Source organism: Mastigoproctus giganteus, chromosome 5, assembly GCF_048544385.1.
Source record: "Mastigoproctus giganteus isolate SK-2022 chromosome 5, ASM4854438v1, whole genome shotgun sequence".
Taxonomy (NCBI): Eukaryota; Metazoa; Arthropoda; class Arachnida; order Uropygi; family Thelyphonidae; genus Mastigoproctus; species Mastigoproctus giganteus.
The window spans coordinates 168494549-168517148 of record NC_143579.1 but is presented as its reverse complement, the minus strand read 5'-3'; the positions used below and the strand labels follow the sequence as shown (position 1 = coordinate 168517148).

Here is a 22600-nt window from a genome sequence, read left to right as displayed (position 1 = left end):
TCCCAATACTAATCTAGACTTTTTTCCAGATAACTTTGGACAATTTAGTGATAAACATAGTGGATGTTACCACCAAGGAGAAATGGGAAAGAAATGGAAGCCCAGTGTGATTGCAGACTATTACTGGACATTCATTGGAGAGGCTCTTGATCACCATAAAAGAAAAAAAAAAAGACTTATTTTTAAATTGTGGGTACTAGGCAGTAACCGACTTCAGTGGATTCAGCCCATAAAAATCCATGAATGTCTATATTTCAGAAGGAAAAAATTAAAAGCTTAAATTTTATTGTACAACGTAATTATTGGAAATTATTGTTTAATTTAAAAAAATTATTATCTGAAATTTTCTATGAATGTTATTTATATAATTTTTATTTTTTGTTAAGTTGTAGGTGAAAAATTAATGCACAATACTGTGAAAGATGTTGCAAAAAAAAATTTATTAACCAAAATTTTGCAACCCATACATACAGTATATTTTAACTTATCTTCTTTCTGTTCTGGAATATTCTGTCCTAATTTTTATAATACAAAATGTTATTTTCAGGAACAAGCGAGACATTGTTTGAGGATTAGTCGTATCCAGTTTTTGGTGATTATTTGTGTGGCATACCAACACCATATCTTGAGTTTAATGGGGAAACAAAAAATTTATCTCATTAGTAACAGAGATGCTGGAAGAATCTGTAGAATCAGGACAGGAAGCTGCTTGGGATTTTGTGAGTAATTTCAATGATATAATATTTCTGTATATGAAAACAAATGTACTTGTTTGAAACATTGTAGAAACATTATTTCACTACAGAGAATGCATATGTATTGACACCAGTCTTTTACAGCACATTTGCTATGTGTGTTGTGTCTTATGTAGGGTGGTTTCTGAATTCACCTCCACTGTGGTGCACTCTGATAATACATAACTCTGTAAAATGGCCAGAAAGAGGACCAGTAGTGTTGAAATCAAAAAACTTTTTGTTAGAGAATCATGAACACTGATGAGTACAATGTATATAAACCTGGGTTTATATACATTGTACTCATGGAATGATTTAAGGAATGATTTTTGAATAACATAGTTAACCTGACACAAGAATTTGTAAGTAATCCTATCTAAGTTAGTGACCACTGAGTTTGGCATCCACCTGAGTTTAACATTAAAATAAAGGAAATCAACAGAAGTCTTGTGGCAAAGGGAGAACGTCAGACCATGAAAAACCAATTTGAAGTCCAGCAGACAATGTCCATTGAGAATATAAAGCGGTAGATGTAATCGTCCTGCACAAATTCAACAGCATAGTTTAATGAATGGAATTCAATTTTTTTTAACATGCTAAAACTATGAGCCAGTGCTGGAGGTGCACACAGTCAGAACGACAACTTTATACAATATTTGCAACATCCATGAAGTTAAACCCCAGGAGTATTTGGATATTCTTGGTAACACAGAAGTGTATTTCAAAAGACAGCAATTAAAAAAAGACACTTTTTTTTTTTTTTTTAAATTATTGTCTTTTTTTTTTGATATCTAGGCCTTTCCAAAGTATATTTAGAAGTGTATTTCGGGATCTTAATAAGAAGATAATCTAAGTATTCATTAACCCGCTAGTGGTGGCAGGTCATCTGGCGCCTCCGTAGCCAGGTGGGAAGGAGCAGCAGTGCGTAGCACACGCTTCTTGATTAGACCGGGGTTCGAGCCCGTCACCACCAAATACAGAGTATGCGGAAAGGTCAGGGAATGACCACCGCACCGGAGCAATATGGCCTTAGTTGCTAATGCTCCTAAAAAAAAAACCAAAAAAAAAAAAAAAAAAAGCAGGTCATCTGACAGGTGCTTAATTTTTTTTTTTTTTTTTTGGAAAATGTTTAGGGTCTTTTTTTGAATTCTGCTTGAACAATATCAATATTTCATCATTTCTTAATAGACTCCAATACTTACTGATAGGGTTTTGAGTTCAATAAAAAATTTAAAACATGCTGTGTTTCAAGCCTTTTATTTAAAAAAATAAATAAAATAAATAATTCTGCACAAAATTGCTAAAAGCGTTTTAGACAAAATAGAAACATCAGCCTCTTAGTCTCATTAAGCATGCACATATATTTCCACTTATTATGTACACTGAAAGGACAGAATTCATGGGGTTCCTGGGCAGTTCGATGCTTCACTCCTTTCTTTAGTGGACAAACCCATCATTTGGCAGGTATATAGGTACACTAGATTCACGTAGACTGTAATTCGATGTCAGTATGGATAAATGCCATGAGTTAACTGACTTTGAAAGGGGGATGATAGTCTGTGCCCCACGCATGGGTCACTCTATTGTGGAGGTGGTATAGAAATTGCTCTATCCCCGTTTGATAATATCAAGAGTGTATCGGGAATACACCATTTCTGGAATAACATCTTGTTGTTGTTTTGGTTTTTAGGAGCATTAGCAACTAAGGCCATATTGCTCCAGGGATATGCGGTGGTCATTCCCTGACCTTTCTGCATCCTCCATATTTGGTGGTCACGGGCTCGAACCCCGGTCTAATCAAGAAGTGTGTGCTATGCAGTTCTGCTGCTCCTGCCCACCTGTCTACGGAGGCGCCCATCTCATTGTGGACAGCACTGTGGGTGGAGAAAGGTCGGGGATAAACATTGCCACGATGTCTGTCTTGCATTGTTTCAGCCCACCATCAGGCGATCATTAGCTGCAATAGGTTATGGGAGCCGCCACCACAACACAGGACTCTACGCCTCAACTGGGTGAAAGAACATCGGCACTGGACCCTGGATAATTGAAGACTGGTCTCCTGGTCCGATGATTTCCAGTTATTTTGAGCAGTTATCTGTCAGAAACCGCATGAAGCTATGCACCCGTCATGTCAACAAAGAACTGTTCAGATAGGTGGACGGTCAGTAATGGTCTAGGGTGTGTTCAACTGGCATACGTTGGAACCTCTGGTATGTCTAGACACAGCTCTGAATGTTCCAGGTTACGTGTCCATCCTTGCAGACCTTCTGCATCCATTCGTGGTCATTGTGCACCCACAGGGCAATGGACTCCCAGCAGGACAATGCACCTTCCCACACAGTCGTGGTGACTAAAACATGATTCGAAGAACATCCTGCAGATTTTACCACCATGGAATGGCCTCCCCATTTAGTGGACATGAACCTTGTGGAGCACCTTTGAGATGCTGTGGAAAGTCTGTTCGAGCTTTGGATCCTCCACCCAGAAATTCTATGGAATTATGGGCAGCAAGCATGGATGGAAATACCTATGGAATGCTTTCGTGAACTAGTGGACTCAATACCTCGCTGTGTGACTGCCCTTATCTGGGTGAAAGGTGGGCCTACCCATTACTAGTTAGGTATCCAATGATTTCTGTCCACTCAATGTATATAAATATTATTAAAAAAACATTTTATATACAGTAGATTTCGGTTATTTGGGACACATCGGGACTAGTGCATTTTGGCCCAATTAAGCAGCTGCCCTAGTTATGTGAAGTTTCACATAAATAGTTAAAAATACAGCTTTAAGATTGATTTTACGATCAAATCAAGTTACAATGGACTCGTTCACTGTAACTTGATTTGAAAGTACCGTTCACTGTAAGATATGTAGTAAGCGCTGGCCATTGTGATCACGTTTCTGAATTAAAGTTTAATCCTATTTAGTGAAAATAGGAGGAATATTATCCACAGGCTATAAAAGGAAAGATATAATGTAATTAAGTACAAATTTACACTTTATTATGTTACCAATTAAAAAATTAAATCATATGCGAAAATCGGGAGAATATTTAATATATAAGTGACATTTATTTATGTCCATCTTTGCTCCTTTTAACCCTGGGAGAGTAATTTTCTTCTCCCAGGTTACTAGTCCCACCAGTGACCAAGCATTTAGAAAGTTAATTAGGTTAGTACGGATTATATAAATATATATATATACAAGGGAAGAAAGGTGTATTTCCTTTCTAAATTCCTACTTCAAAGCTTTTCAGTAAAGAATCATTTACGAAAAACAGAAAGAATAAAGACACTAAAAAATAAATAACTAATCCGCTGAGAAAGATCACTATGTATCGCACAAAATATCGCTTGGCACTCGGAGCCATAAAGTTTGTCAGGAGGAAGTACTTCGGCCAGACTCCAAATTGGCCACTGTTACCTCATGCATCCACATCTTAAACCTAAGGATTCATTTATATATGAACACTGTAGTTATTCTAACTGTCTAGTGTGTTTAATTACACTAGCCAACAAAAAATATTTTTTGTCATATCACTGCAATGAAAATACGTGATACTGGAGGAAATAAACGTGCCGATTCTGAAAATCACCATAAAAAGTCTATCACATCTACATCAAAAGATGTACCAACGTTTAATGTTAAAATAAAGGGATATATACGTATAATTCAAGTTTGTAATACAAGTGTAAAAAAATATTGTACGTTCCCTATCACTCATTTAACTTTGGAAAAAATATCATAAATCATAGTGAAATAGTTATATTTCAATAATATATAATCAGCATACCTGTAATTGTCCTTAAAAATATTTGCTACTAGGGGATTTTTCTCTTGTATTCTTGCTTACTCCCCCCCCCCCCCCAACACAAGGAACCAGCAGTAATCCCCCATAATTACAGGATCCCAGCAACTTTGGTACTGCTTTTCCATCATGGAAATATCTTGTTGAAACTGCTCCCCTTGTTCATCGCTCACATCTCCCAGATTTTCAGGGCAAATTTCGAGATGGGAATGAAGAAAATGAATTTTCAATGACATTCAACAGCCCATGTTTTTGTAGCACTCGAGGGAATTAGACACCACCATTTCATAGTTTTCTTTCCTATTACCCAAAAAACCATGTACTACCACCTTAAATGATTGCCCAGCTGCCAATTTAGCCTCCTTTAACTGGGTTTCAAACACATCGTCTTTCAGGAGTTTCTTAATTTGGGGGTCCTATGAAAATTCCTTCCTTAAATTTGGCATATGTTAAATTAGGAAACGCTTATCAAGTATGCAAACTCATCACCTTCTTTATCTAGTCCCTCCATGAAAGTTTTCATCAATCCAAGTTTGATTGCACTAAAGGAATATATTTTACATTACATTGTCATGGTATGAACTCGTCCCGATTGTCTCAGTGTTGCACAGTATAATGTTCTTTTGTTGCACGGCTGTGCCACAAATACAAAAAAAAAATAATATTTTGTGAATCCATCCCTCCAAACCAATAACCTTAAGATCACTGCATATATTTTCCAACCATAATCCTTGTATTTTATAGCATGTAGAATCTTAGACGTGCTTTCATGACTTTCTTTAAGTCCAACTAAACGTTTACATGAAATGATGGAAATTCGTTGCCATTATGAAGAAAAACTGCTTTTAAACCTAATTTTGAGGCATCTGTGAATAAATGCCATCCATCTGAATTATGCATGACACATAGTTCTTTCAAAACTCCAATAATGTCTTTGCAAAAACACATACTGTCTACCGTAGCAAAATATTTTGAAAACTTTCATGTCTTTTTCAAAAAACTGAAATCTTTGTTGCTGATGCAAGTATATTCCACTGCTGTAACCTAGAACCTAGCAGTTCAGCTTGTTCTTTCGGCAAATTATAGTCCCGAACTAAATAATTCAACTCCTCTTGTTTCATTCAATGTACCTCGCTACCTGAACTTACTGGCTGATAGTCGACATCTTGTGAAAGGGAGGCTTCTGGGGAATCCTCAACTTGAACTTGATCGTTATTATCTTCGCACTACTATTATCCCAAGTTTTGGGGGGCAGATTACGAGAAATCTTTGGCAAAGGATGCTAAGAAAAACAGCAAGGATTTCTTTACTTATATAAACTCTAAAAGGAAGGGGATGAATCAGATTGGTCCACTTGATATCATTGGTTCGACTGTTGATAACCCTGCGCAGATAGCAAACAAACTGAATGAGTATTTTGCATCTATATTCACACATAAGGAGTTATTAAGGATTGAAAATGCCAGAAGGTTATCAAATTGTAGCACAGTGTTTAATGGTTTTGTAATAACTGAGAGCAAAGTGGAAGAAAAATTGTTGAAGTTAAACATAAGAAAGGCACCTGGCATTGGATTGGATCTATCCAGTTATATTAAAGGAGGCAGCAAAGGAAGTAAGCAAACCCTTAGCCAAAATTATGAGAGCATCCTTGGACTCAGGGGAGGTCCCCACGGACAGGAGATGTGCAAATGTATCCACAATTCACAAAGGGGGATCGAGGGGTGACACGAGTAGAACAGTAGTTTAACTTCTGTTCCGAGTAAAATAATGGAGTCACTGGTTAAAGATGCATTGCAGGATCATCTAGACAAGACTGCAGCAATAATTCAGACACAGCATGGGTTTAAGGGAAAGTCTTGTCTGACAAATTTGATTGAACATTATGATGTGGTTACAAAGGAACTGGATGCAAAAAATAATTTTGATAACATATACTTAAATTTCAGGAAAGCTTTTGACACTGTTGCGCAGAATGGTATTAAGACTACTGTACAAATTGGAGCAGAATGGTATTAAGGGTAAGTTGCTACAATGGATAAAGAGATGGTTGAGTGGGAGAAGACAGAGGGTGGTAATCAATGTGTGCTGCTCTTCATGGACTAATGTTATTAGTGGAGTCCCATAGGGTTCGGTGTTGGGTCCACTGTTGTTTTGTATATTTATCAATGATATTGATGAAGATATATCAGGCTTAGTGTCAAAGTTTGCAGATGATACAAAGGTTGGCAATGTTGTTAATGACAGTAATTGCAGTGTGCTACTGCAGCAGGATCTAGAAAATTTGGGAAGATGGGCTGAGAAGTGGCAACTGAAGTTTAACATTGACAAATGCAAAGTACTGTATATGGGTAGAAGTAACCCCCGAGGAACGTATCAATTGTGTGGTACCACACTTAGGGTGGTAGAAAATTAAAAAGACCTGGGAGTAATTGTGCAGTCAGATATGAAGTTTTCTGAGCAATACCAAGAGAGGCTTAAGTTCTGCAAATTGCAGTGGCTGGAGATTAGGCATCTGCGAGGTGATCTGATTGAGGTGTATAAGGCCTTGAATGGGTTGAGCACACTGAATTCTGATGGGATTCTTCCACTTATTCAGATTACGAACCTAAGGGGGCATAAATTCAAATTGAGGAAAGATAGCTGTAGAATAGATGTGCGGAAATTTGCCTTTAGCCAGTGGGTGGTTAATTGCTGGAACAAACTTCTATCTGTCGTTGTGGAAATTGATAGGTTAAATAAATTTAAGGAGGAACTGGACAAATATTAGAGGGGAATGGTTGTGTGAATTTTTTTTTTTTTTTTTTTTTTGGCTGATGCTACACAAGCTCATACGCTTGCTTTCTTGCATCACATGCCACTATTACTGGTACTGTAAAATCTTCACTGTGTGAAACTGGCATGTTTGCTTTTTTTTAGACATACCAGATATGCATCAGCCGAAAAAAAAAAAAAAAAATTGTGGAAATTCGCCTTTAGCCAGCAGGTGGTTGATAGTTGGAACAAACTTCCATCTGTTGTAGTGGAGGTCAGTAACTTAAATAAGTTCAAGGCAAAACTAGACAAACATTTGGAATGAATGGATAGATGAAATGGGAAGGGGTTTTATTTTATTTTATTTATTTTTTGGCTGATGCTATATAAGCTTCCTTTCTTGCATCATATGCCTCTACTAATGCTAATGCTACCCCTTCTATCAAAATTCCTGTATATCATTGACAAGACACCATGAGCTACTCTTGCATTGCTCAGAAAACTTCATATCTGACTGCACAATTACCCCTAGGTCCTTTTCATTCTCCACTACCCTGAGTGTAGTACCACCCAGTTGATACATTATTCTGGGGTTACCGCTACCCATATGCAATATTTTACATTTGTCAATGTTAAACTTCAGTTGCCACAACCGCTCAACTTACCAAGATCCTGTTGCAGTAGCGTACTATCATTACTGTCATTAACAACTCTGCCAACCTTCATATTGTCTGCAAACTTAGACATTAACCCTGATATACCTTCATCAATATCATTGATAACGAAAATAACAATGGGCCAAACACCGAACCCTGGTGGACTCCACTAATAACATTAATCCACGAACAGCAGAGTCCATTAATAACCACTCTCCATCTTCTCCCACTCAACCATCCTTCTATCCATTGTAGCAACTTGCTCTTAATGCCATACTTTTCCAATGTGCACAGTAGTATTCCCTGTGCCTCAGTATCAAAAGCTTTCCTAAAATCCAAATATATGTAATATCAAAATTATTCTTTGCATCCAGTTTCTTTATGACCACATCATAGTATACAATCAAATTGCTCAGACAAGACTTCCCCTTAACAAACCCATGCTGTGTCTGAACTATAGCTGCAGTCTTGTCTAGATGATCCCACATCGCTTCCTTAACCAGTGACTCCATTATTTTCCCTGGAACAGAAGCTACACTAACAGGTCTGCAATTACCCATGTTACCCTTTGTGAATTGAGGATACATTTGCACACCGCCAGTCCATGAGGATCTCCCCTGAGTTCTAAAAGCTTTTATAATTATGGCTAAGGATTTACTTACTTCCTTTCCTGCCTCCTTTAATATAACTGGATAAATCCTATCCACCCCAGGTGCCATTCCTTATGTTTAACTTCAACAATTTCACCTCCACTCTGCTCTCAGTTATTTCAAAATCACTTAGCTCCCAGTTAGTTTGATAAACTTCTATTTCTGGCATTCCCCTTCTTGAATAACTCCTCATGTGCGAATGTAGATGCAAAATACTCATTCAATGTATCAGCTACCGGAGCATGATCATCAATAGTCAAACCATCTATGTTAAGTGGACTAATCTGATTCATCCCTTTCCTTTTAGAGTTTACATAAGTAAAGAAATCTTTGCAATTTTTCCTTGATTCTTTGCCAAAGATTTCTCGTAATCTGCCTCCACCTGCCTAACCTCCTTTGTGACTTGATTACTACAGACTAGCTTATATCTGCCATAGGCTGCTGTGTTGCCTGATAATTTATGTGCATCCCATGCATTTCTCTTCTATGCCAATAATTCATCTGACATCCATTTAGGTTTGAACAGTATTTCTTATTTGGTATGAAAAGCCTAGTACTCTCCAAGATTAAGTCCCTGAAGGCTGCCCATTTAGAATTCACTGTTGGTAACATCATCAGTTGGTCCCTTATTTAAATAAGGGGGTGATTGTCCTTTTGTATAAGGCAATGGCTAGGTCGCACCATGAGTACCGTATACAGGTCTGGAGGTCTCATTTTAGGAAAGATGCAGAGCTGCTGAAACGAGTACAGAGAATGGCAACGAGATTGATGAGTGGAACAAAGGGTTGGTGTTACCAAGAAAGGCTAAAGTTCTGCAAATTACACTTATGCAGACTAGGCACCTGCAAAGTGACCTAATTGAGATGTATAAGGCCTTGAATGAATTGAGCAAGCTCAGTGCTAATGGGATTCTTCCTCTTGCTCAGATTACTCACCTGAGGGAGCATAAATTGAAATTGAGGAAAGACAATTGTAGAATAGATGTGCGGAAATTCGCCTTTAGCCAGCGGGTGATTGATAGTCGGAAGAAACTTCCATCTGTTGTAGTGGATGTCAGCAACTAAAATAAATTCAAGGCAGAACTAGACAGACATTTGGAAGGAATGGATGGGCGGATGAAATTTGAAGGGTGTTTTTTTTTTTTTTTTTGGCTGAGCTATGTAAGCTTGCTTTCTGGCATCATATGCCCTACTAATGATAAGCAGTGCTCCACATCTGTGGTTATCTGATTTTGTTCTGTTTCCAAAACTGATTGGTCTGTTTGGTCACATTTTTGTGTGAGGGTGTATGGACATTTTTCATATATTTAAAGACAAAATCGATTTGTAAAATAATATACAAAACTAATAAAAATTTAAATATTTTTATATTACAGTTTTCTGTGGAAGCTATAAAACTGTATTTGATACAAACTTTAGAATTAAAATTGTTTTCTGTTTTGTGTGGCAGGTCACCTTTCTTGTGTCATTGATATTTTGTTTACAATTAAGTTTTATTTCAATCCCTCATTAATTTTTTGACATGAAAAGTTGTAATGTCCAGTTCGGAGACCAGGAACCTTTTGTTTACAGGATTAAACAAAAAAGTAGTAGACATAAAATTATTTATTATATACTTTTTTATTATGTTGTTTGTGCTTAATTATATCAATGCCTGACAGAATATATTTGACTTTTTTTTTCTCCTTTTTACTCACAAATGTATTAAATGAGATATGCAATTCCCAACTTGTGCTCTAAACAGTGCAAAACATATTACATATCTTTCAATTATAAATTTTGTTCAATTTAAAATCAAAAGTGTTTCTTAATAAAAAGCAGCTTATAAGCTTAGTTAGGCACTGGTTCTAGAGGAATCAGTGTAATGTAACTTTCCTTGGTAATACAGGCTAGTTTTGCTTAGAGGCAAATTGATCAATATAGAAATCTTTATTGCAATAATAATAATAGTAATAATGGATACAAAACATTGCAATATTGCCTTTCATATCCACCATGGCAGAGATTTAACTTACATTTCTTCACAGTGATAATGTGAAGAAATGTAAGTTAAAATTAATAAATACCAATAATAATAACAGAGAATATTAATTAAGTCAGTAAATAAAGCGTAAGATGAGGCATAAAATGAGGGTGCAGAAAGTTCAAAGTACAATACAATATGGATAAGTACAAATAATTTTACATCGTAGTATGAAACAGGTAATGAACAGATGTTTGTAAATCATTTCTGTCCATGAGTCTCACCATGTATAAATGTCAGCAAAAGTACAAAGTTTGCCATTATTCATCATTACACTAAACAAGTGAGTAAGCTTCAACTATTAGAGATAGTATTGATAGCTTCAAATAGCATTTCAGATGAATATGTGGCCTAGGTATGAAATAATGATCTGCTGTCTATTATATTATATTACATTTATTCAAAGCATTTATAAACAAACATTTGTACAGGGAATATGTCATAATGGCTTCATCACAAACGACCTGGCATGGAATGAATTTGTGTAACTGTGCAGATATATAGTACTGCTGCCACTGATGTGGTTTTGTAAGAATTGCACATGGTTACCAAATTGAGAAAAACTAGTTCTTTCATTTTTAGTTGTATGAATTTTGAATCAGCATGTTATAAGTGATATAAAATTTCATTTATTATACCCTTTATTATATATAAAGGATACCCTTGGTAGGGGTATTCTTTTTAAATAATCAAGAAAGACTGGTTCTGCAAATTGTAGCATCTGGAAACTACACACCTGAAAGAGCAGACCTGATCAAAATGTTTAGGGCTTTAAATGGATTGAGTATTTTACATGCAGATGGCATCCTAACTCTTGCTAGAATGACACATGTAAGGGGGAGTAAATTTGAATTGAAAAAGGATGGCTATATAGGGTAGATGTGAGGAAATTTGCTTTCAGGAAGATTGTGAAAGGAAATTGTTTAATTTAAGGAAGAATTAAACAAATTATTAGAAGGAATGGAGAAATGAGGTGAATAGTTTCTTTTTATTTTATTTTTTTGCTGATGTATAAGCTTACTTCCTTGCATTATTCACTATAAGTGATATTGATACTAATTTTCTGGATGTAGGTGAGGTATCAATAGTGAATTTCTATGGTGGTGTGCTCTGTTAAGTGAGTGTATTTGTAGAATTTTGCAAAAAAAAGTTGTAAAAATGAACACTGTGTGAAACTTTAAATATTATTTTTGTACTTATTTTACTGTTCAACACTAGAATAAAAACACTGTCAAAAATCAAATGAAAAAATGAGTACACTTGCCGTTACTTTTTTTTTTTTTTTTTTATATAGATAGTAATATCATCTACATCTATTTATGTATCAACTCAGGGAATTTATTCAGTTTTGGCCTTTGTATGGACAAATGACGCTTAAAGTTATGAATACCAAAGTTATTTTATTACCACTGTCCAGTGGTGTATTTGGGCCGAAATGCAGCAGAACAATGTTCCGGTACTTTTTTCTAAATGTCATAATAGAAAATCATTAAATATACACCTAATATTATGAAACAATGGCATAATCAAAGGGGAAGGAGAAACATCTATTTTACCCATTGCTACTAAAAATATATATTAATAGTAATCTTTAAAATGAATAGATTTCTTTGAAAATTTATTTAAAAACAAAAATATAAATTTCGCAATGAAACTTGAACATTTCTTACTAAAGTACAATGTGTTAGATAAAGAGATCCAATAAATGAGATATACTGTGATGCATGCAAACACTGCATTTTGATTCGCCATGAGTTAACACTAGAACTGGTTGTTCTATGAGCTGTGAGTCTGAAGTCTGATTCAGTTACTGTACAGTCGATGTGGCGTTATCATAAAGTCTTCTGGAGAACGAGCGTTCTGGTACAATTTTTTTTTTTACGAGCATTCCGGTACTATGGTACCAGGCGTCTCCGTAGCCAGGTGGGAAGGAGCAGCAGTGCGCAGCACACGCTTCTTGATTAGACCGGGGTTCGAGCCCGTCACCACCAAATACGGAGGATGCGGAAAGGTCAGGGAATGACCACCGCATATCCAGGAGCAATATGGCCTTAGTTGCTAATGCTCCTAAAAAAAAAAACCAAATAACAAATAACTATGGTACTTTTTTTTTTTTTTTTTTTTTTTAGCAATACACCTCTGCCACTGTCACATTATAAAGCACTTATTTATAATATTATAAGATATTAAAACATCTATTTTAAGATTTCTAGATAGTTTGTCCATAAATGGACACATCTGAAATGACCTTGAAACCTAAAATAAGTACTCCATAGAGCCCTTATTCCCTGTTACTCCACAAAGCCCACATATGATAAACATGCATATATGTACTCATGAAAGGGTAAAACAAGAGTTTCCACATTTGGTTATTGCATGAAATCCCAAAAATTAGCTGGCTTATCTTGGTAGTAAGTGACCATGAAGTGATGAGCATATTTCTAAGATAAAGAAAAACCACTTTATCTCCAAGAATCCTGATCATCTCTATGGGAAATATATATCTTAAAACTTTATCTTAAACTGAATTGATCAATTATTTGCTTGTTTATTTATTTTAAGGATAAAGTTTATTTTTATCTCTGAAGTGGCCTCCAAACATGGTCATTATCTTGAATGAAAATAACTTTGTCTTTCTGTTCTTTAGAAAGAATACTACTTGATCAAAACACACATCTTAAAAATCGATGTATAGTACATTACATTAAGAAGATTACTTTTTTTTCCACATGATAAATAAATTTATCAAAATAGCTATTCCAGCAAGGAATTCAGATAGTGAGTTTCTATGACAGTGCTGTTCTTTATATAAAGAGAGGTGCCTTTTTAAATAGTCTTTGAGCAGAGTTTTTCTAATGACATTTGCTGTTAAGTGTTAGCTTCTGATATAGCTTTTGCTTACTTAAGTATACATAACAATTTGCTTATATTTAGAGTGATGATGACAATATTGATATTGAGGAAGTTGTTGATGACAAAGGAGAAATTCATTTGGTGACAGCACCTGAAGTCCATGAAGATAATGAATTGCAGAAGTTGTGGACACGAAAAGAGGTATTAAAAAGGACCAAAGCACAACAAGATAAGCATAAAGCTCAGATCCAGGTATTTTTGCAATATTAATTTTATCAAATAGCATAATATATATAAAACTGCATTATATTACCAAATACATTACAAAAAAGATACAACAGTTTAAATTCCTGTATTTTTTGATAAGTTGCTCTGGAATTGAGTTTGGTGTCATTAAAGATGTAACACATGTGAGTTTATTACTGAAACAAAAACATATTCAATGCGTGGTCCATGAGCATCCAAAACCATTTGCAGATAATAACTGTCAGTGCTTCACAGAAGCTATTTGCTCATCTTTCAATTTTTCAGTTATTGGATTATGTTTTTGGGAATCCCCACAGGAAATAATCACAAGGATTCAGAACCAGCAAGTATTAGTACTAGTAGTGGCAAATGATGCAAGAAAGTAAGCTTATACAGCATTGGGGGGCACCTCACATACCTGTCCATCTTCCCAATAATATGCCTAGCTCTTTATTGAATTTATTCAAACTACCCACTTCCACAACAGTAGATGGAAGTTTATTCCACAAACTACCCATTGGCTAAAGGCAAACTTCCACGCATCTATCCTGCAATCATCCTTCCTCAATTTGAATATATGCCCTCTCATGTATAGTTGCAAGAGGAAGACTGCCATCAGCACCGAGCTTGCTCAACCCATTCAAAGCCTTAAACACCTCAATCGGATCACCTTGCAAATGCCTAGTCTCCAGATGCTGCTTCTTACAGAATTGAAACCTGGCTGCACTGCTCAAAGAGCGTAATATCTGACTGCATAATTACCCCAAAGATATATACACACTGATGAGCCAAAACATTATCACCAGTGAGTCGTTATGCAAATCGAAGCAACTGCAGGTTAACTACAGTGCGGGTCAGGACACGGTATGAAAAACACCTGATACTGAGCTCCGTTAATCAGTGTTACTCTTGTTCTAGACCATCGAAACTAGACCTTGAGTGATTGGAAGGTCATCTGGTCTGACGAGTCACGTTTCCTGTTGCACCATGTGGACGGCCGGTTAGGTGTGTGTCGTTTACCTGAGGAAGTGATGCCGCCTGGATGCACCGTTGGATGAAAACAAGCTGGAGGTGGTGGCGGTGTTATGCTTTGGGCGATGTTCTACTGGAATACTCTGGGTCCAGTCATCCATGTGCTGGGCACTCTGACCTCTACCACCTACCTAAACATCATTGCGGAGATGGGAGAAATTTCTGCTGCCTTTTGACCCTCAACACACACTTTGTACCTAAACATTGCTGACCAATATACACCCTTTCATGGCAATGGTCTTCCCCTCTGGTGGTGCCGTCTTTCAGCAGGATAATGTGCCATTCCACACCGCCCGGATTGTTTGAGACTGGTTCGCGGAACATGAGGAAGACTTCCAGGTATTGCCCTGGCCTCCAAATTCCCTAGACATCAATCCCATCGAGCATCTGTAGTTTGTGTTGGAACAGCAACTCCGATCTGCAGCGTCTCAGCCACAGACCTTACAGGAGTTAAAGGATCTGCTGGGTACATGTTGGTACCAGATACCACAAGACACGTTTAGAAATCTTGTAGCGTCCATGCCTCACCTGGTACGAGCTGTTTTGGCTGCACGTAGAGGACCAACATCATATTAGGTAGGTGGTCATAATGTTTTGACTCATCAGTGTATATATACACAATACAGCCATAAATAGTCACAAAAGTAAGACTCCCATAAAAATAGAAAATGATGTCACAGAGCTGTGAGTTTTGCATCATATGTAGTACTAATGTATCGTTTTCTTTAACATGTACCATCAACTAGTAAAGGAAGCCAATGAAAATGGAATGGGGGGATAAAGAAAAAACTACATTCATAGGTCTTCATAAGGCAGGATATGATGCACATACAATTTTCAAACTTCTGAAACCACTTGGAATAAGCCGAAGATTTGTCTACAGGGCAATTGATAGGTATGATGAACAACAGAGAATTGATGATAGGCCCTGGTCTGGCCACCCAAGAACTGTGAGGACCCCTGCATCTATCAAGGCAGTGGAGAACAGAATTCGTAGGAATCCCCTACAAAAACAGAAAATCTTGTCCAGAGAAATGGGAATATCACCAAGATTGATGTCATGAATAATCAAAAGTGATCTAGGGATGAGTGCCTACCGCAGGAGAACAGGACAATTCTTAACTCCAGCTCTGATGGAATGGAGCATAAAAGATCAGAGCACTGCAGCGTCGGTACATGAATGGTAAGTATCGACAGATACTTTTCACAGATGAAAAGATTTTTACTATTGAGGAGAGTTACTACCGTCAAAATGACAAGGCGTATGCCCATAGCTCTGCAGAGACATGTCAGGCTGTTAAAAGGGTTGAAAGGGGTAATCATCCAGCATCAGTGATGGTTTGGTGGGGAGTCTCCTATGAAGGTGTAACAAAGATGCATTTTTGTGTTCAGGGGGTAAAGACCAGTTCAAGGGGGTACCTGAATGATATTCTGGAGCTGCATGTGAGACCCCTCAATTAGACTCTTCAATGGTCAGCACTGGATCTTCCAACAGGACTCAGTGCCTGCCCACAAGGCAAAGATCACCCAAACATGGCTGACTGAGAATGTGCCAGAGTTCATGAATCATGACAAAATGGCCTCCTGCCAGCCCAGGTCTTAATCCACTTGATTAAGACCTGGTTCTGGGTCTTAATCAAGTGGCCCTAAATAGCCCACCATTTGTGGGCTATTTTGAAGAGATGGTAAGTGGTAAAAGGCATGCCACATTGGAGAGCCTGAAGAGATCACTGGAGCATGCTGTGGCCAATTTCCTGCTGGATGTTGTGCGTACTTCTATTGATGAATGGCCAGAACGTCTGAGGTCTTGTGTAAAAAAAAAAAAAAAAAACAAGGGGGGCATTTTGAATGAGTGTTGTGTTACTTCATTTGTTGAGTGTTCAAGAATAAACCCAACAGAGTTTTGAGTTTTTGTGGCTACAGCAATGCCCATTGATAATACCTGTGACAGTATTTATGGCAGTACTGTGTATATATATATATATATATATATATATATAGAAAATTATTTTAATGTTATGTGCAAATCTTTAATTTAACTTATGCCAATAATGAAAATACCGTGTACCCTGGGAGCGATGTATGTTGAATAAAGGGGGGAAGAACGGAAAAGAGTAACGTTATAAACAAAGTGCGAATTTGGAAAAATGCAAAATTTGAAAAGAACGACCAAGGTAGAAATAGCAGATTTTTGAAAAGAAATAGCATTGCAGTATCTTTCATAATTTCTGTGTCTTCTTCAGAGGTCATCCACCTAAATTATGAAAAAGAACAGCAATACTCTTACTTCTGTTACTGACATGTTCTGTATGTCAAAAAACACGTGTACGCGGACACGTTGTAAAAAATAATTTAGAATATAAATTTTGAATAAATAAAATACAAGTTAAGCCAAAATATTATGCCAAAGTATAACATACAGAACATGGATGACCTTACAGAAGTAAGAAGCCCGCCAAAAAGAGAAGACAAAGGAAGCGAGTGTCCGAATGACAAGAATGACAAGAATGCCAATAACTTACCGCTACGTGACCGGTCGACAAAAAAGAAAGAGCCGGAGGCTAAACCGTGTATATATGTGAAGAAACGATAGCGGCACCTAGCGTTAGACGAATTTTGGTGTATGTATATTTTGTAATTTACGTAAGCGGTGGAGCTACGCTAGGTTCAAGTTAAGTACATGATACTCAAACATCCGGGATAGCAAAGAAATATAATTGCTTACAAAGTAGCATTAGAGTAGCTAAACTTTGTTAAGGCGAAAAATTATGATTGGGTATAGTTAGAAAAATAGTACTCTGATATTGCTTTCGTTACACTAATCGCTCACAGAGCATAAAATGTAGAATTTAGTAAAGCAAAAAGATGATGAAATTAGGGATATGAAGTTGGGCTAGGGTAGTTCGGGGTTGCAAACCCGTTCCTATAGTTAGGACCCTGAACGACTGTCCGAGAGTAGGTGCATCATGTACTTAAGTCAGTTGTGTTAAAGTGTAAGATATATAAGTTACAATTAACAAATAAATAGATAAATAAATTAAGATATAATCAAAATTAATTAAGATATAATTAAAATTAATTACAAGATAATTACAAGGTAATACACTATGTTAGGCCAATCGGTGGGTACAAGTTTTCCAGACCGTAAGACACCAAAGAGGCCTAGTGTATTGTATTTACACTATTTACAAACTTGATTCATATGGGAGTAATTATTAGTTATAAACTAATAATGCTGTTTATATTGATATCTATTAAGTTTTTGTGCCTTAATATGTTAAGGGCTTTATTGATATGATGACGCAGGTATTTAATAGGAAAAAGATTTCTGGTCAGTTTACTGTACAATGTTCTGATGTTATCAATAACTGTTGTTTTGTCGCTGCATATCGTTGCTATTCTGATGCATTGTGCTAAGATAACATTAGCATGTACCTGTTTGGAAATATTGGAATTCCATTGTGTATAGTTTACTATGCTAAAGTTGAAAGCTTCACGTTTGTTGTACAAATTGATGGAGGCTATACCGTTTTTTATATTGATGTCTAGATCCAAAAATTGGGCTGCTGTGTCAGAATTGTTAGTTCTTTCTAGTACAAGTTCACTAGGGTATAGATGTACATAATCCTGGATGAAATTCGGGCAGTTAATTACTATGAGGTCATCTATATATCTAAATAGTATTAGTTCCTGTGGAAATGAGGTTTCTGACCAGTATAGATATAGGTTGGCTATTATACATGAGGCTGGGCTGCCCATAGGTGTTCCATTGGTTTGTTGATATACTGTATCGCCATCATATATGAAATTATTGGAAATACATAAATTAAGTATGTTGTTCCAGTAATAGGTGTTGCAGAAATAAAATTCTTATGTTTATCATAGATATCTTTGAGTACCAATTTGAGATTGGTTTGATTGATACTGGTAAATAGGCTATGGAAATCAAAGGTTTGAATATTATTGACTGTATTACTTTGCAAAAATTTTAATACAGGTTGGTTGTTGCCTATGATTTTGCTGTTATGTATCATATTCATCAGTGGTTGCAGTAGTCGTTCAAGTGTTTTTCCTGATTTGTGTACATAACTATTTTTGCATGAGGTTATGAATCTGAAGCCTATTGGTTTTTTATGAAATTTAGGAATGAAGTAGATGTAAGGTAAGCTGTAATTACTTAGATTGAGCTTTAGTTTTTTATTGAAGGCCATTAGTTTTTTTGTAATGATATTACATGTACTGGAAATAGGTTTGTAGGTATTGCTTGAGTTAAGTTCATTAGTTAAAGTATATGTATAAAAATATTTGCAAATGAATGCAAAATTATTGGCTGCTTTATCTACCGGTGTGATTACGAAGTTTTTGTGAAAATCTAGCAGTTTTTGTTTTAATGTAGTCAAGTTGTAGTATGTGCCCTGATAATATAAATTTGAACTCTGTAATGCATATTTATGTTTGAATAGGGCGAATGTATGGCTAATCCACATTTGGTATGCTTCTATAGGCGTGTTATTTTTGTAGGCTAGATGGAAGCAGTAGTTTAACAGGTCTTGATATAGCTGCTTATTGAAGTTGGTTATGTTTATTTTGGTGGGCGGCCTGAATTTGAATCCTTGTGATAGTACATGTCTGAGCATTGGGTCCGTAACTATGTTTAGATTTCCTGTAATGATGTGTCCATAGTCTGGATCAATATATTGCTGCATGTTGGTTTGTTGACAAACGCAGTTATTGGTGTCTGTTATATGTGATGTTAAACTGGTAGCTATAGATTTGTAGTTACAAGCTAATAATCCAAAGGGTTTATTATACTTATATCTTACTTTAATATGACTGGGACTAGTATTTGGAAGTAGATGATTATGCTGATTTACAATTTTATTGATATTTATGTTATCCATGATATGGTTGTTGAAGTTCAAAATAATAATTGAATTTTTATCATGTGTTGTAGAGCTTATGTTTTTAAGATTAAATTTACAAATGTCATTTATTATATGAAAGAGATGTTTGGATTCGAATTTGAAAGTGCGTATGAATTTGTGCAATGCTTTCAGTATACTGTGCTTAGTACTGAAAAGTAAATTATGTATATCATTTACATTTATAATGTTCTTATCCCAGTTTTTAAGTGTGACTTCAAAATCACCTAAAATATTACTGTGTTTGTTGCTAGTATTTTTAGATTTATGAGTATGTTTGCGAGGGTTCCTATGGAACTTTATTATATTAAATTTGTCATATATACAACAATCTGTTAAGTTATTGGTAATAATTTTATGGTTGAATTTATTATTTAGACCATATGGGTATAATGTTTTTAATTTTAACATAAAAATTTCTTCTTGTTTAGTTCTAATATTAGCGTTATTAATCTGTGCTAATATGGAAATGTATATATTGTTGAAGTTGTGAGATTGAAAATGCATATATTCTATTTCTTGTTCTATATTGTTAATATTTCTTTTTAAGTAGTTATTGATGTCAGATCTATGTTGATTAATTCTTACGTGTAGTTTATTGCTGGTTTGTCCGACGTATTTTATATTACATGTTTTGCAGGTTATGAGGTATATAACATTACTAGTTTTACAAAAAGTAGGTTTTGATGCATCATTTGTAATATGCTGCGGGTGTATGCAGGGACAGGTTAAACAAAACCTATAGTATTGCTGTTCTTTTTCATAATTTAGGTGGATGACCTCTGAAGAAGACACAGAAATTATGAAAGATACTGCAATGCTATTTCTTTTCAAAAATCTGCTATTTCTACCTTGGTCGTTCTTTTCAAATTTTGCATTTTTCCAAATTCGCACTTTGTTTATAACGTTACTCTTTTCCGTTCTTCCCCCCTTTATTCAACATACATCGCTCCCAGGGTACACGGTATTTTCATTATTGGCATAAGTTAAATTAAAGATTTGCACATAACATTAAAATAATTTTCTATATATACATTATGGTTGTAGGGTACCTTTGCTCTTGCAGTGTCCCTGATCCATAATTCATATTATTGATATTTCATTTTATCTCTATTCAAATTCAAATCCATTTTCTTTATTTACTTAATTTTAATTTTTATTCATAATTATATATATATATATATATATTATTTTTTATTATTATTATTATCTCCACTGCACTGAGTATGGCACCACACAGTTTGTACATTAATCTGAGATTAATCTTTTAACCCATATCAAGTACCTTACATTTGTCATTGTTAAACTTCAGTTGCCACTTCTCAGCCCATTTGCCTAATTTATATCTAGATCTTGTTGAAGTAGCATACCCTAACTACTGTCATTAACCACCCTGCCAACCTTGGTATCATTAGGAAGCATAGACATCAGACCTGATATGCCTTCATAAACATCATTAATTGAAAACAACAACAGGTCCAGCAGTGAACACTGTTGGATTCCCACTTAAAAATTTGTCTAAGAGCAGCAATGTCCATTGATAACAACTCTGTCTTCTCCTATTCAACCATCCCTTTATCCATAGCAGTAACTTGTCCTTAATGTCATACTGCTCCAATCTGTACAATAGTATCAAAAGCTTTTCTGAAATCTAAGTATACAATGTCAAAATTATTTTTTGCTTACAATTCCTTTGTCATTGTATCATGGTATCCAATCAAATTAGTCAGATAAATCCACCCATTAACAAATCCATGCTATGACTGCAGTATAAATGTATTCCTATGTGGTGGTCCTGCATTGTTTCTTTAACCAATGACTCCATTATTTGCCTGGAACAGAAGTAAAGCTAACAGGTCTGTAATTAATCATGTCACCCTTTGTGAATTGGGGATATACAGCAGGCCCCCGTTATAACGTGGTTTGCTTTACGCTGATTCGCTGTAACGTTGTTCTTATATTATAACCCTGCCACAGATCATTATAACACTCTTTTACAGATTGCATTTTTGGCATATTTAATGAAATCGTTTCATTTGATGGAGTTGATAGCTTGAAAATGAATATAAAAATACGGTTAAAACGTTTCCCACGCCGACTTGAGAAATATTCCCACGCTCAGTGAAATACTCTTGCACGCTAATTTAATTGCAGTATAGTGACTTGTTAAGTAGTTCCAAGATCAACATTTTAAAAAATGATCACGTATATTTCTTGTAATATTTGCATTATATGTATTTATCCGAAGTCTAGTCATCACTCAGTACAGTATTAGACATCGTGCGTAACAGACAGTTTACTTGAACATTGTATCATAATTAATGCAACCAATGCGTTTTCGCATTGGTTTTTTCGAAGAGTTAATAATGGCCAATAAGAATGAAAAAGCAACAACGTCTGGGCGCAGTATGAAGACTATAAATGTAAGAAAAATACTACTGAATTTGAAAATTAAATCAGACGTTTTGAAGCGAATTGATCCAGTCAAAGACAAGCGGATGTGTGCCATAATTTAGGACTTGCAAGTTTAAATGTAAGAACAATTATAAAAAAAATAAAGAATTAATTTTAGCAGCGGGAAAGACAGCTGTTCCACTGCAAGCAACTAGGGCTAGGCTGGCTATTAGGATTGAAATGGAAAGACTAACTAATTTCATTGAAGATAATTTCCAATGCAGAATTCAGTTAAGTTAAATATTATAAATAATAAAAAAGAGAGAGAGATTAGCCTATATGATGATCTGAAGAAAACTCACCTAAAAAAAAAAAAAAAATTGGAACCATTTAAAACTAGTAAGGGCTGGTTGAATAGATTTAAAATCCAGGGAGAAGCCGCAAGTGCAGATCGAGGAGCCGAAACTTTCAAAAAAGAACTTGTTAAAATTATTGAAGAGGAGTATTGTGTGTTTCACTTTTCAACAAG

General features: G+C 35.6%; 1 protein-coding gene across 1 annotated transcript in view; it reads left to right on the top strand.

Moving 5' to 3' along the window:
• The window catches only part of LOC150085823 (telomerase-binding protein EST1A-like), a 228408-nt gene that overhangs the window by 164767 nt on the left and 41041 nt on the right, over positions 1-22600 (top strand). Inside the window, 4 exon segments of the mRNA XM_090374707.1 lie at positions 548-584; positions 587-640; positions 643-719; positions 13559-13729. Coding sequence (XP_090230833.1) covers positions 548-584; positions 587-640; positions 643-719; positions 13559-13729 — 339 coding nt within the window.